Raw genomic sequence first — 15,945 nt, forward strand, 5'->3', positions numbered from 1 at the left:
TTTTTAGTTGTTTTTCATTTGTCAAGGCATCAATCGCATTCACCCTTGGAGGACCATCTTAGACATGTCAGACGACTTGACCGAACCACGCCATTGCTGAGCTTGACGGTAGAGCAGAGACTCCACATTAGAGGAAAACAATCAAGAAAATGAACATAAGAAATATAAATAATATTATATGTTTATAATAAATAATATGTAATTATAATAAAAAGACTGATTTATATTTTAGAGAATAAAAACAAACCCCCTAACGGCTAACTTTCTTTCAGGTGGTCAGCTGGGCATCTGTCACGTGACCCGCTGATATGTCGCTAGTGCCGACATCGCCATGTGGTCTTCTCCTCACCCAAACCCAACAGCAGCAACAACAGCAGCAGCCTCAGTCGTATCCTCTCCACCAGTTCCAGGGCCCACCTGGAGGGGGAGACAAGCCACGCTCCCCCAGCCCGAGGTCCGACCTCCTTAGCATCCCCGATGGCACCTCGGGTGGCGTCTGTTCCGGTGCCAGCAACGGCAGCGGGGGCGTGAGTAGTGGGGCTGGGGGTGGGGGCAGCTACACGGGGGGCACCCACATCCCAGCCACTAGCCCTACCAGTCTCACCGTACCTCTCTTCTACGGGCAGGTGCCAGCTGGTGCAGGTATGCTATCACCTGTCTGTCGTCATGGTAGTTAATCAGTCTACCTGTATAATCATAATCTTGTCTGACTACTTGTTTCTGCATTGCATCTACATCCTTCTTGCTGTGTTCGTCTTTTTATATTTCTCACTTTATATCTCTCTATCTGCCTTTGTTGTTCCTTTATCATGTCTACCGAAGTATCAGGATGAGCAAGAACTAAATTGTAAACGAAATGTGAAAGCTTTTAAGTATAAAATCTTTATAAAACATCGTAAAAACTGTTTCGTGATTTGTTTTTATCCTTGTCTTTAGCATTATTAACATATATTTGTTTTATTTTCCACATTTTTTGTTGTCGCTGTTGTTACCCTGCACATAGAACCTTCCAGTTTTTTAAAATTGAAAGTTCTTCAGTTCTTTTGGGAAATCGTCCCACTGTGACACAAAAATCCATTTGTCTTCATTCTTTCATTGCTTAGGTGAAGGTTCACGGCATTGATTGCCCTGCAGCATACTGTTCCACGAACACAGATAACAAGCATTTAGATAGTTTGATTATTTGCTTCGGTGGAGAACTTCGCAGGGTTCGAATTTTTTTTCTTTCCTTCGCTCTATCTCTCTATCTTTTTCCGTTCGTGCTGTCACGGAATGAGGACTGCAACTAGGCTTTTTGACAGTTGCCTATTGGCAGGGGCTTGAGCCGAAAAAATGCTATTGACGTCTCATGAAAAGTCTTCAAACTGTTCTCGGAACTTCATTACCAAGGCCAATTCTGTGGCGGTTAATATTCATGTCGGAAACCGCTGTTCTGTGCCGTCGGTAAATCTCCTTCTTTCTGCTTTAGCTCGAGCGTCAGTGTTATTCTGCCATAATTGATTTTCTCTGTCTTCTGACCCTCATTATCGGTCTCTCTAACACACCCACCATCCCTCCCCACCCTACCTCCACCTCGGCGTCATGCACACCTTCGGCGACTTGTCTGCAGGCCTTTGGCGTCGCGTGAGCAGCACCTCGTCCTCCATCTTTGACCTGTCGGCGGAGTGCGAGCAGCTGGAGCGGTCCATCCGTGACAATGACGTGGTGGCGGTGAAAAAGTTCCTGCAGATCCATCACGGCAAGTTCCCAGTGGACCTGGCTGGAAGCTTCCTGGACAAGTCCAGCTGCGATTCGCGCAGCAGACGGGTCAGCCACGTCAGCCATGTCAGCCAGGACGTGGAGATCCTGCTGCGGAAAAGCCAGACGCTGATCGACTCGCTGGACCGGAGGGAGAGCTTCGGGACAGAGAGCGAAGTGCCCAGCATTTTCCGCACCTCCTTGCACCTGGCCGTGCAGCACGCCGCATATGACGTGCTCAAGCTGTTGCTCAAGTACGGGGTCGACCCCAACGAACCCTCGGCGCGCGTGACCTTCTCCTCCAGCAACATCCGCAGCAGCCGCGCTTCTAGCTGCCAGCAGCCGGAGTTCCTCATGCAGCAGCTGCAATACTTGCACTACGACCGTCAGATGCATTTGCACCATCAGCGGGAGAAGCAGCAGCAACAGCAGCAGCACAATCTTCACTTGCAACACGACTCCCTGTCGTGGGACGATCACAGTCACCACAGCGGCGGTAGTCAGCTAGGAGACTGCACGTGCTGCACGCTGCACCAGACCGTAGCGCAGGGACAGAGCCCAGGATCACACCACTCCACCACCCCTCTCATCACGGTGGCGCACGCGCTGTCCAGCTCCCCTCCCATCATCACCCCTGCTGTCACCACCATCTCCCCCCATTGTTTCATCTCCGTCCCGGCAGAGCAGCCCGCGCAGTGCTGGGCGGACACAGACCCGATCGCAGAGGGATCAGCCGCGGCATCGGCTTCCGGGTCATCGGCGATAGACGAAGGCAATGACAGTGTCTTCATCAGTGTCGACTCCAGCGCCGTCCTGCCACACAGCAGCTGCCAGTTGCAGGAAGAAGGTCACAGTTCAGCGGCAGAAGGCGACGTGCGGCACCAACGGCGGGAGTCTTCTCCGTCGGAGAGCGTGACGGCAGCACAGAGTCTCGCCGCCGCACCGCAAGGCGGCAGTCCGGCGTTCCGCGCCGTGGTCAGGAGCGCTGCAAGCCCCGAACCCGTCTGCGGCAGTCAGTCGGCTAATCAATGTTGCAGTCAAGCGCAGCAGCAGCAGCAACAGCAGCTACAGCAACAGTCCACACGCCCCTCTCCACGGACCAAGCAGTCACCCCCAGCAGGGCAGACCCCCATATCCACCTCCTCCTCCTCCCCAGCCACCCTGACGGTCAGTGTTAGCGGCAGAGGCGGCGACGGTTGCCCCGCCAGCCCCACCGTCATCGTGTGGAGCGACACTGGCGGCGACGTGGAAGTTCGAGCAGACAGCAGCAGCGTCGTTCCTGGGTGCGTGGCCCGCCTGCGACTGCCGGATATTGCAGAGTCGGAGAGCGAGTCCGGATCAGTACTCGACCTCGGGGTGACGTACAGCGGCGGAGCGGGCTGTGACGACTTGCTGTGCCTGCCGCCCATCTACCTGGCCGTCGTGGAGGGTCGCTCGCAGGCCCTGCGGCTGCTGCTGCGCTACGGCGCCAGTCCGCACGTGCAAGACCGCCACGGCTGCACGCCCTTGCACCTGGCCTGCTGCCCCGAGTTCTTTAACGCGGATTGCGTCTTCTTCCTTCTACGTTACGGCGCTAAGGTCAACGCCCAGAACTGCGTCAACGTTTCACCTTTCCTTCTGTACCCCAAAGTGGCCGAGGAGCAGCGGGCGCTGGTGTTCACCGCCCTCTCGCGCGTCCACGAGCTCATGTCCAAGCAGTCCAGCGGCAACAGCTCCTCCACTTCCGCTTCCACCCCTACCGCCCGCGCTGGCGGAAACCCGGGTGGCCACGACCACCCTGGTGCTGGTCATGGAGTGGGCGGCACCCAGCGATCGGGTAGCATCTCCCGATTCTTCAAGCGACTCAGTAGCGAGTCCAGGTCGCGAGGTCGCGAGCGAAAAATCACGCGCGATGAGACAGCAGCGGCAGCGGCTGCGGCAGCAGCGACAGCGGGCGGAACTTCTGCGGTCAGCGCGGCGATGTTCAGTGACGTGAGGGACAGGACATCGTCCTTCAGCTCCTGCAAGAGCCTCCGCAGCCGCCATCTTTCCAGCTGCGTGGTGGAGGATTTTGAAAGCGACGTCTCCGTTGTGAGTAACGTCCCTTGTTTTTCGTTTGTTTTTCGATCTCGAGTGTCTTGACCAATGAACTTCCATGTCAATCCGTCTTCTGTTCTGTTTAATATCCGAGCTATGTAAGGTCTGCACATTTAAGCATCACCATTGTTGTCTTCCCTTCTGCTTATTCAATGTTTTTTACGTGCATACATATATGAACATGTCTTCACCTTTTGACACATGGTAAAGAATGGAATGCTGTCCGTTTGACTGACACACGCGCGCGCCCATAGACACACACCCCTGCCCCCAACATATATAAAATACAAAGGCAGTATAACCCCCTAAAAACATCATGAAATTTTGGTAAAAAATATGATTGATGTTGTGAACACACTTTCGAGCTTCAGTTCTCTGGCAGGGAGCATTACACAGGAATGACCTTTGACTTTTTGACGCCCAGTCAGTGCGAGCTGCGACTACCGTTGGCATGGAACTTAAAAATCCTGCAGATGGCGCCATAACTTGACTAAATGCCAATAGTTACATGAACCGACTTTTACTTTTGAACTTTAATACTACGACCGAACAAAGGTCTGGAATCAATCAAACCAGGTGGATCTGTCTCTCGTCGCTTCCCAGCATTTTATTTAGAGAACTAGTGGGGTGCCTCCTGTAAAAAATTAAAATGATTAAAGCTCAGTGCAAGCCACAATTGTTTTTAGATGTAGGTGAATTGCCCTGATCCGTTCTCGAGAAAAAAAGATAAAAATAGTGTTGTCTTGATATACATACTAGCTGAGTGCTACCCGTAAACACCGGGTACATACATATCCATGCAATGTCCTGACGTCTGCGTTGTCTTTGGGTGGTGATGGTTGGACCTCAAGAACGACAATTGGCGTAGAGGTATTCACCTACATTCTAGAAACTAGTATATTGTACTGATGTTTATCTTATCATCAGAAAAAAATTCACACATTAGTCATTCAACTTCATCCATTAGCTCCGATACATTCCTGCGTTCCGATGGCGATGCCAAGAGTTCGATTAGGTAAACAGGACACACCGTTGGACGCCAGGAACAATAACATAAAGATTCTTTAACCGTTTCAATTTGTATTCGACGTCTGCTGTTAGCACAAAAAAAAAAAAAAAAAAGCTCAGGTCTGGACAATTTCGCTCAGGAATATGGATTGTGCGTGACGTGTTTAACAAAGAGCAAAGCGATTATGAAAAAAAAGATTGCGCTCTTTACTCGCATGCTATTGAAAACAGCAACTGTGTTGAGCTCTGCCGGGATTTATATTACATAAAACTACCTGCTAAATGGCCGAGGCAAGAGAGAGAGAAGTGGGAACACAGAGAGAGAAAAAAAAATGGGAAGTGAGAGAAAGAGAGCCGAAAGGAAAGGGAGAGGTGGAGGGGATGGAGGTATAAAAGTACGACGTACTCTCTGATCACGAAGACAGACAAAAGAAGAGCTGTTAAAGGTATTGACAGTATCGACATGTGGAGTCTTTCAGCTCGTGGGAAACGCGGCTTGCCCTATCGAACAGTTGCCTGCACGAACTTTAATATTCCTTATCTCGCGCAATCGTTGAACTGGCAATTTGCATAATGTCTGTGTTAGTGCTTTTTTCTCAAATTTATTTTCTTTGGCGGGCAAGGCGTATAATTGATTGGCCTACTCGGAGGTGGCGCCTTGGTTATGGAGGCATCACGCCTGATTACTCTCCACTGACATCCCAAGGAACCTTTGCTGACGTGTGAAGTAGCCAGGATGGTCTGGCTCGGCCATGGTTGGTTCACCTGGTCAAGGAGCGGTTTAGGGGTACCCGGTGGTACTGAACTTTAACACTCGGGTGGCATGTCTTTTGTGACACGTGTTCGCAAGGAAGGCGTCAAGGGGTTTCTTGGTACTCCGGTGCCCTATCCCTTTACTACCTTTCATTATTCCTTATTTTCACAGTTTTATTTAAGTTTCCCGTGATAGAATCTTGCAAATATGCAAAATAGCAATGTAAGTGCTCAGATTTTTCTGCAAGAGATCCACCAGCCGAACTGTGTATATCTTTCTTTGTGTGTCTTCATGTCTGTCTGTCTCCATTCGCCATTCCAGCTGTCACTATAGTGCGCCCACCTCTTTTCAGACCGGCCACCCTATTTTTTGAAGGGTGTAATGCCAGAAGACAGGATTACTTTTCAGAATAAAGTGTTCTCCTGACTCCACTACGTGCTGGGGGCGTTGCATTTCCTCCGTCTCCATGGAGTGAGCAGGTCAAAGGCCAGATGGAGCGCAGCAGCCGCATGCTGGGAGTGATAGCTACACTCGCCCTCACACTGTAATGAAGGCACTTCATTCCGCATTATCATTCATTACCATTTTTGTCACGAGCATGCTAATGACCTCATTATTTCCTCCCGTCCTTATTCCTTCACTCCTTTATTCCTATTGTCTTCTGTTCTTTCTGAGGGCAGTTGAAGCCGATGGGAAACACAGAAAGTAAAAGTCACTGTGTGGGCAAAACATCACAAAAATGCCACAGGAACAAAACTGAACTAAACATTAATGTTTGACATGATTCATGCTGCTTTAATCAAACTGACATTAATAATAAACTAACAACTGTCGTCTTTGCTTTCATTCAGGTAACATCACATCTGTCTATGATCTGTGTAAATCAAGTCATTGGCTTGTTATTGGCAATTAACTAGGAGAGCAACTAAAGAGTGATATATATATATAGACATAAGTAGCAAAAGGGGATATATTTTGTATTTATACACTTCTCTATTTAATTACTCAGTTACACTGCAGTAGACTTCATGGACATTAAAGCAGGCGGTGTACACTCACTCCAGTCTGTTGCCTCGACTACCAGACTATCCACACAAAAATAACTTTAAAGTAATAAGAAACAAAAATATATTAAAATGTATGTTATTGAATAATTAAATAAAAGATATCTTTTAATATTTAAAAATTAACCGATTTATAAGTCTGTACAAAAACTTTTTTTGTTTTAAGATAGTTCAAGCGATGTAAATTTTTAAGGAACTGGCTTAAAGAAAGACTGGACGAGAAGCTTTTAAGGTATTATCATCAAGAGGCATCAGAAGACTACAGCAGCATCAGTGAACAATCCTCTTCATAACTTATGCGTCGGTAATAAGGCCAGTAAATGAACGAGCACAAATAATGAATGAAACTAAACTGAGTTTTGTAAACAAATAGGAAGTGCTGGAAAAAATTATTAATTATTATTTTATTATATTCTTATGTATATGTAAAACCGTTTTGCACAACTGCGCGCTAGTCTCTCTTTGTACCTGTGTGTTTTTTTCACTGAACTTGTCGATTACCGGGATTCGTACCACCCATGAACAGCCTTAATGGAAAAATCCTAATATTTATTTTGTTTCACATTTTTATACGGTTTTCCTACATTCCATGGTGTTCTGTCTTGTCAGTCCTTGGCTCCTGCAGAGATGTACACAACACATGCAATCTCACTAAAAACTATGCATGTAGACAGTGTGTATGTGTGTGTGTGTAAACAGTAACTCCAATCTCAATACTTTCAAAGAATATTTGCATTTAGTTTTAATAAAGATGACTTGGAAGGTTATTGAAAATCACAAGGAGAAGCAGGATTGGTAGTTAGAGGAGTCGCTGCCAGTCTCAGCAGGGAGAACTATTTCATTACTTTTATCGTTGTGTTTAGTGCTTCGTTGCTAACACAGACCTTTTAGTGTCTGTAACTTCTATGGAGGCTTAACAAGCCTAAATAAATTCAGTAATACTACAATATCATAATCAGATTGTTGTGCATTGTCTAAGAAATCCTGTGACAGGTAAACTCATGAGGAGGGTGGACAAGAGAAAAGATAATTCCATTTAGTCCTTACATCGGAAACAAGGGTTTTGTTCAACATATTCCCTCATTTAAATTTAATTTTAGTTGATGATTGTTATGTTTGTGTAGTCTTTGAAGTTCAGTCCCTTTGTTACTAGCTTTATAGACTTCTCTCAAACACAGTCGATTGGAACTAGACAATCGTGTTTTAAAGAGACAGCATGCTTTTACCTTCTAGTCTTTGAAGAAAATAGCCTTGAAGTAGGATAGACTTACCCGTCTAACAACATTTTACTCCTTCTTTACGATGCCAGTTTTTTCCCTTGTTAAACGTGGAGATTTCTCTATCCTCACATTTGTTTGTGAGAGAGAGAGTGAGAGAAAAACTTTGAAAGATGAAAAAAGCTACCAATTTGTCATTCACTAATACAGACTTAAGGAATAATACATAAACAATAACACACACACATATGAACGCGCACACGAACGCACACACACACGGCGCCACCTGCTGTCTGAAAGTCAACAAGGGAGCTCACCCGGATCTTCAGGGAGAATTACATGTGGACAGAGTCCATTGAACGCGTTTGGCTTCTCTAACAAAAGAAGGGTAAATCTATACCCGGGCCTCGTTGTGGAGATTGAGGGCGTAGCAGACCAACAGTTCAGTGGCCCCAGTGACGCCTGGCCAGACCAGCCCCCTGGCAGCCTGCAATCAACGGAATTCGATTCTCCAGTGACTCCACCAAAAGGTGGTGTTCCTTCAGCTCACCAGACCCTCCTTTCAATGAGACCAGTTTGTCTCGTGGCCGTCTCCACTGGGCCCTCACCAGCGCCTTTCTCCATCCCAGAATCCGACTGAAGAAAAAAAAAAAGATTGAAGGTGATAGTTTCTGTTTGATTGCTTAAAAGGGATAGGTTTAAGAAAGAAAAACACAACAAAACATCAACACTTGCCTTATATACGTATAGGGCTGAATATGAGAGGTTTGTTTAGTCAAAATGTGTTTTCTTCCTCATCTCATTGCTCTGATTCTTTCTTTTCTTTCTCTCTCGGACTCTATTTTCGTGTCTCTGTCTTTTGTCATCTTTCTTCATTTTCTTTTTACTTTGTTGGAAGCCAGGAGACTTTACTGCTACATAAGAACAGTCTACCTACTTCCGGAAGTGTTAACTGTACCTTTGGGATCTCATAATCAACTTGTTGTCCATACTTTCCGGATGTCATTTTTCATTGATTCTGGTGTCCGTGGAGATGCTCACTTAGCTCACCCAGTAACAGTCACTATTCGGTGAGAGTGTCTGGACATTGGGAGACCTTGCCTCATCCAGCACTACCAAATCGCTTTCAGTAGACGGGAAAAGCTGTCTACGGGTGTGCTAAGAGTCCCCAGGTGAGCGACAGCAACATCATTTTCTTGTCGAGTTCCTGGACGATGGCCTGTCTGTTTGGATGATTACATGCCCCTTCTGCTCTGTTCGACTAACCTTTATTTGCACTAAAGTTGTTACCAGCATTTCGTTTGTCAGTCTCAGTAAGAACCACGACTCGTGTTCGTTGTCTGTATCTTCTACCTACTCTTTCGTTTTCTTTCTTTTGTCATTGCCAGAGCCTCACAGACTTGTAAAAACTAAGAACAAATTCTTCTCGCACTTATATTTTCTTCTTATATGAGACTTTTAGTTGTTTACTTATTCGATCTGAATATATATATGTGTGCGTGCGTGTTTGCAGTATTTCTTGTACTTCGATTAACGCTTATCGAGTGTTTCACTATCCGCGTCCATGGATCCAATCATGACGCAGAGACTCGGTCACGTGGTGCCTTGCACGCCGCCTAACGAGGAGCACTATAAACCTTGTACTTCATTTTCGACTTGACTGCGCGGCAGTGCAAACTTTTCCGCTTGATTATTTGCCCCTGACTTTTTTTTTGTTCCCTGGAACCTTCGATCTTTTGTGTTGCTTCTGCGTTCTTTTGATTCTGGCAACCCAGCCCATGGCACTTCCTTGCAGTGCTTCGATAACCGTTGTTTTGGCAACGATGGCGATGAAAAAAAAAAAGTTTAAATGTTTGTTTTGCACGTCTCCATTACCTCAACTGTAAGAGAAAGAGAGCAGTAAACTTTGAAGAGTTTTTGACCGTTCTGGTTATAGTCGACAATATCTTGTAGTCGTCTGCCAGTTCGTCTTCGTTTTTGTTTGTTTTTGTTTGTTTTTGTTTGTTTGTTTGTTTGTTTGTTTGTTTGTTTGTTTGTTTGTTTGTTTGTTTGTTTCCTGACCTCAAATCCAGTTGTGAAGTCAACAAACCAGTAGTCAAGTCGACAAACTAGTGGATGCCTTAAAAAGTCGTCTTTGGAGAAAGAAACAATGTGAAGATCATGGTGTGTGGGTAGTCTCATGCACAACCAATGAAAATGCAGGTGACAAAGAAGCAGGTAATCACGATAAGTATTGGGTTGCTCAGTCAGGTAATGAGCGGTTTTCACGGGAGAGAAGGCCATACACGGCAGTAAAGCTGCTTTATTGGCAAGCAAAGAACTGGATGTCCACGGAGACAAGTGTCTTCCTTCTATAAACTTGTCAGCCTCATATCCTGCGTGCAATTTGTTTGCATAACGAGCACTGCAACAACCAAGCTCTAACAACTTCCACGAGAAAAAAAAATCCGAACTGGCTAAATCCTAGTTTAATAGGGTTGACTGAGTGTATTTTTTTTCAAGTGTATGATATTATTGTAGCTCTAACTGCAGCCTGAGCCAAATATTGTAATTATTTAGAATACACCGCACTCACGTCTTTAGAAGGAAAGACGAAAACCAAAATATCAAGAATGAAAGAAATGTAAGCACGGAAACAAGACAACCAATAAAATCAAATAAAAAAATAATCAGACCAACCGTCGGAAATATGGAAGAAAAAAAGAAAACAAAACCTTGTTTGGCGTGACAATGTTTGTTCAATAAATGTCTGTCAGTTTAAAGTCCTGATGTGTGTGTGAGGATGAATGGCTGCGGACAATTTCTCTGCCATGCACTTGACACAGACAGACAGACTGGAATATGCCGAGACCAGAGACCACATCATTTTGTCTTCATCTGAAATATTCATGAACAGGATAGTCACACTGTATAACGAGAGCATATGCCACTTTGCTGGTGTCCCACTTTGCTGGGGTACCTCCACTAACCGCATTAGTGCCAGGACAGACCTCCCAGCACATGGAGAGAGACTACAGAGGAGGTCTCGAGGGACGAGGTGCGATGCTTTTGCTTCAGAGGTCGTGACGAGGATTTGGACCGAGCACTGGCAATGAAAATTTGGTAGAACTTCTGTGAGAGTTTGCTTGTGATGTAGGAAAGTGTTAAACTAATAAAGATGCAAACATTATACAGCAACAAGGTGTCAAGTGATTTCAAACGAGACTTTTATGAGCAGTGACACACAGAGGGCAGACCAAAGGCTTCCTAATAATAATTTGATGTTTTTCTTTCCGAGATAACATTTATTTCGTTTATGGAGTTATTTCTTTTTCATCACCTCTTGATCACAGGACACTCGTTTTTCCTGATGGAGAAGCGGATAACCATATGGTTAGACACTGGCATCTAAACCCGGAGGACGTTGGTTCGATACCCGTGCGACACAAGCCTTTTTCTCTTTCTGGTTTATTTTTTAAAAATGACATTTAACCCCTTCTTTCATCGGGTTCTGGAGCATCGCTTTGCTGTCAAACCTTAAAAACTGATTGCAAATTATTCCATTATTTAGGCCATTGCTGTTACTTTTATCCCTTTCTTAAGATCTGGGTTACCTTGACTGTCTGCCAGGTAACAATTGCTTTGACACTCAGGTAGCAGCTGTCCTCTGGGGCACACAGTGTCAGCTCCTGCAGGCTGAAGGAAAGAAACCCCGAGACCGACTCCCACCTCGGGTGGCGCCGCGGTGTGGCAGGCGGCAGAGCAAGTCTTTACCTGTGATCGATGGCTGAACGCCTCACCTGTGAACGGGGGGCCCACGGGCGCACTCGGTGTGGCTGGCAGTGGGAGATCAAATCTCACCGGTTAATGAGTCATTGATTGCGGCTTGCGCACCAGTCGCACCCAGCGGGGCTGTGTCCTCATTGGGTCCACACACAAGAAAACTAAGAAGTAAAGGGAAGTCCATTGCAGCCTGGACCTTGTATGGTTCGCATCTTGCTTCTGTCTGCACTGTGGTACTCCTGAGAAAAGAACTTTATTTCAAGTTGTATTTGTGAACCGCAATTATAACACCTGGCTGATTTAGATAACGGTAATGAATGGTTGCGTGAGATTTACGTATGACTATGAAGGAAATAATCTTCGACTGATACACGATGAATAAAAAGTATAAAGCAAATAAGGCCAACTGTGCGGCTCCCACACATGTTCATAACCTAGACACTCGATTAACCTTAGTATCATGAGGGTTTTGAACCACATAATCAAATCGTATGTTTCTTTAAAGTACAGAGAAAATATGAGAGTCCCCGACACAGACAAGTCACACCCGCACACACACCCAAACCCACCCACATACACACCACACAAAACTCACACACGCAACACATAATAAAAAAGCAAACACTGTCTCATATTGACCTGAATCCCCATACATATTCTTATTACGCAGAAAACCTGACAGATTATTCCAGAAACTTGGTTAACGATGCCTGCACAGCATTATGGGTAGGACCAGCATCCCAATGGAGGAAGTCCTCTAGAGAGCCGGCTTGCTGGACATGAACTCGCTTATGATGAATGTTTAGTTGAGGTGGGCCATGCATGTGTGTCGACTTTGTTGAAATGGTCCTGCTGTTAGTCCACCTTGAAGCCTATCCCACAATAAATTTGAGATGTATTCTACTGAAGCCTAAGCTGAAGTTTAAAGCGGTTGCCAACAACATCTCAGGGAGAACATGGGGCTAGTCATCACAACAATGACTGGAGGACGACCGCACGAGCCAGATGATGACTGCTTCACCAAGATGGTTCTTCCAAAGTGGAAGAAGGTATTGTTGTAATACACCTAGTGCGAGGTTTTAAAATGGAAAAGTGTCAGCAGAGAAGTATGAATCTCACTGCCAGTTTATTTTACCTCTGTCTGTCTGTCTGTCTACCTGTCTGTCCGTCTGTCTATTCTCATTGCAGTCCATCTCTCTGTTCAGTGTTTCCTCATCTGTTCCAACCTTTATTTTCTCGCTCTGGAACTACGACCGCACGGTTATGCAGTAAACAATTTGTCAAGCTGACAGGTATATTTTAAAATAATCCCCAGCAATATTTTCTTCGTTTCTAAATCAGACCATAACCACCTGTAAGCTTCAATGTTTCGATTTTGCCTTCCTGAATGAAATGGTCTTCATTTATTTGCTTCTTCCTTTTACAGAAGCATTGATTCTGGATTTTACACTTATTGTGTGCTATATAAGTCATCGTCATCGTCATCGTCATCGTCATCGTCGTCATTATTATTGTTTGAGTAATTCGGGTAGATTTTACAGAACACGAACTAGAAATAGGAAAAAGCTAAATAATCTTTGACTTTCTGCAATTTGTAGGGAATCCAGTTCATTCTGCACAGTAACTGCGGTGCTTTAGGTTGTCTTAATGACCAGCATGTCATTATCCAAACTCAAAATTGAGCAACACAGCTTCCTGCTGTCCTGTTCACAGTGTAATTTAGTTGTCCCCCTCTTGCCTGCAATCAATGGGAACAAAAACAGTTTTTTGCCATTTCAAAGTTTCTGCCCAAAGTTTCTTGTACCTCAAGGATCTGTCATTACTAACGTCTTTGAAATAATGCTGACTGGAGAATTTTTATGATCAGAGGCTGCCTGTCTTTTTGTACTTCCCCTAGATGTTTTTAGAGACCTCATTAGTTTTTTTTTCTACTTTGTGGTCACCTTTCCTTTCTCTCAAAAACTTTTTGTCGGTTCTACTGTTGGTGAAGGCAATCTTCTCATCCCGTTCCTTCTCCTTAGTTTTTTTTTCTTCTTCCAAACATATGGTGGCCATGTAACATGTTAGATATTCTTGTACTTAAACCCATCAGTTATCATCGAAACAGCAACTCTGTTGGTAACAAAACTCTTTTACAAAGTCTTATAATCGTACATATTTATCACATTTTAGCCCTAAAATTTTCCTGTCATCTCATTGATCCTCTACATCCACTTGAGAATTCTAAGAAGGCAACAAAGTCTACTTTAAAAGATTGACATCCCTCTCTTCTAGTCACTCTAAGGCTGTTGTGTTTATAGAAATACTGTATATGTGTTCTAAGATGGGGAAACAAGTGTTTTGCATTAATGTCCATTCTTGAACGATGTTTGTTTTGTATCGTGCGCTTGCCTTAAACATCGTCTGCTCTTCTTCTTCCTCTACAAAAATCTCAGCCTCTTCAGAATATGAACTTTAAAAAATACCTGTCAGTTATTTAAGATGCTGCTTTGGTTCTGGCTTCTTTTATGATCGTAAATACGGCAGCACCTTGTATAAAAAAATTGCAACTTTAGCATGGATGTTGTTTAGAGAGATAACTGACCCTCGGCCATGCAGGACAGTGTCTGAGGATGTGAGTGGCGAGGACTCTGACAGTCTGTAGTTACAGTTCACCAACACTCGTACTCAAAGCCCGGCATCCAAGTGCAGTCTACCGTTAATGCCGCCACACCATCGATCTGCTGCAAGCAAAGATGTTCCGCTGCTGCTGCTGCTGCTGGTGGTGGTGGTGGTGGTGGTGGTGGTGGTGGTGGTGTGGTGTGGTGGTGGTGGTGGTGGTGGTGGTGGTAGTGGTGGTGGTGCTACTTAGCACAGGCTCCTACAGCTGCCACACTAATGTTTTGGTTGTGGTGAGATTGGTGAGGAACATACACAGTGAGGACAGGAATGAGTGGCGGGATGAGTGTATGTAGACATGTGCACACACACAGACACACGTACAAACTGTAGCAATCCGGAAACTCTCTCTGCTACCCAACGGGAAAAATTTCTTGTCAAAAGAAGCGTAAAGGATCCGATACCTAGTTGTCCTAGGGGCAGCGGATATAAGTGGTTCACCTTGTCTAGGCACCTTGTGTCCTCTCCTTACGATGCGTTTACCTTTCGTGATTATTCGAATGGACAAAGAAGGGAGAAGATTCAGTGACCCCTCCAGAGTCCAGTGGACATATCAGAAGGATGAAATGATACAGATTTTTCCATTCTCCTAAAATGTCCGCATCCTTACCCAAGATACGGACACTGTCTGAACCACCAAGAAAAGCTGGAGTCAGGTTGATGGTAGGCAGACTGTAGGCAAGATGCAGTCTTTGAGTATTTTATTGTCTCGCTGCCAGACACAGGCCTCATGTTTCATCTGCTCTGGTTCGTGCAGGCTGCTTGCATGGAGGAAGACAGCACAGCAGCAGAAGATGTGGCCTGGAGCGATCACGTTCTCATCCATCATCTCCGTGTGTGTGTTCCATCTGTCAATGGGGCCATGTAGAGTATGGCGCCGAGCTACTTTAAAATAGTTTATTGATTCCAGTCCTTGCAAGTCAGAACATCCTTTTGTCTGTCCCTCCTTCCTATCTGTCCAGGTTACGTCCGTCGGCATCTTTCAATAACAACGAAGTTTTGTTTTTTTCATGGGATGTGTGTCGGGGGCTAGTCTATCAGGGCTGCTTTTTGTCAGATTTCCATCAATCATACCTACATTTTACCCTCTGATCTCGACAAGAACCAAGCCTGACAGACTGCATGATTCTTCAAAATATTTGAGAATTCCAGTCCGACATTTTAAAGATTTGTATCTGCGCAGTTGACTTCAGGTACAAGGATGTTGACCACAGTCGTGGCAGACAAAGTGTGAGGTCGGAGGTCAGCGAGTACCCTGATCAAGCAGCACATTTCACCCGTGAGTTGGGGGAGGACTGCTTGTCACCCAGTGCAGTTCACAGAGGTCAGCAGCTGCAGGGATTGACTCCCCCTCGGCTGCGGAGACAGCATGTCTGGAGTCCTCCCTCGCTGCACACGAAGCCACAAGCATCTGTGACCCGCAGGGTGGCTGGGCTCCCGAACGGGTCACTCGCAGGGTAGCTGGACCCTGAGAGTGGAGAAAAAAAGAGAAAAGGAGGAGGCGGATTGTTTACGAGAACGCAGGCGTCAACCTCGCTCTGTTTGCAGGCGACGAGGGAGGGGAAGGGTTGGGGGTGGGGTCTGCGCGAGCTTTCGTTGCACATCATCGGATAGATGCTTAACTTGTGGGAGGCTCACGGCATCGATCGCATGGGTGCTGATGGGAAGG

General features: G+C 45.6%; 1 protein-coding gene across 1 annotated transcript in view; it reads left to right on the plus strand.

Annotated features, from left to right (window-relative positions):
- Positions 1-15,945, plus strand: part of LOC112565387 — a 112,344-nt gene that overhangs the window by 23,712 nt on the left and 72,687 nt on the right. Inside the window, exons 3-4 of the mRNA XM_025240812.1 lie at positions 273-642; positions 1,610-3,807. Coding sequence (XP_025096597.1) covers positions 309-642; positions 1,610-3,807 — 2,532 coding nt within the window. The 5' untranslated portion in view covers positions 273-308. The remainder of the gene's footprint in view (positions 1-272; positions 643-1,609; positions 3,808-15,945) is intronic.

The sequence above is a fragment of the Pomacea canaliculata genome, linkage group LG5 (genome assembly GCF_003073045.1).
Source record: "Pomacea canaliculata isolate SZHN2017 linkage group LG5, ASM307304v1, whole genome shotgun sequence".
Taxonomy (NCBI): Eukaryota; Metazoa; Mollusca; class Gastropoda; order Architaenioglossa; family Ampullariidae; genus Pomacea; species Pomacea canaliculata.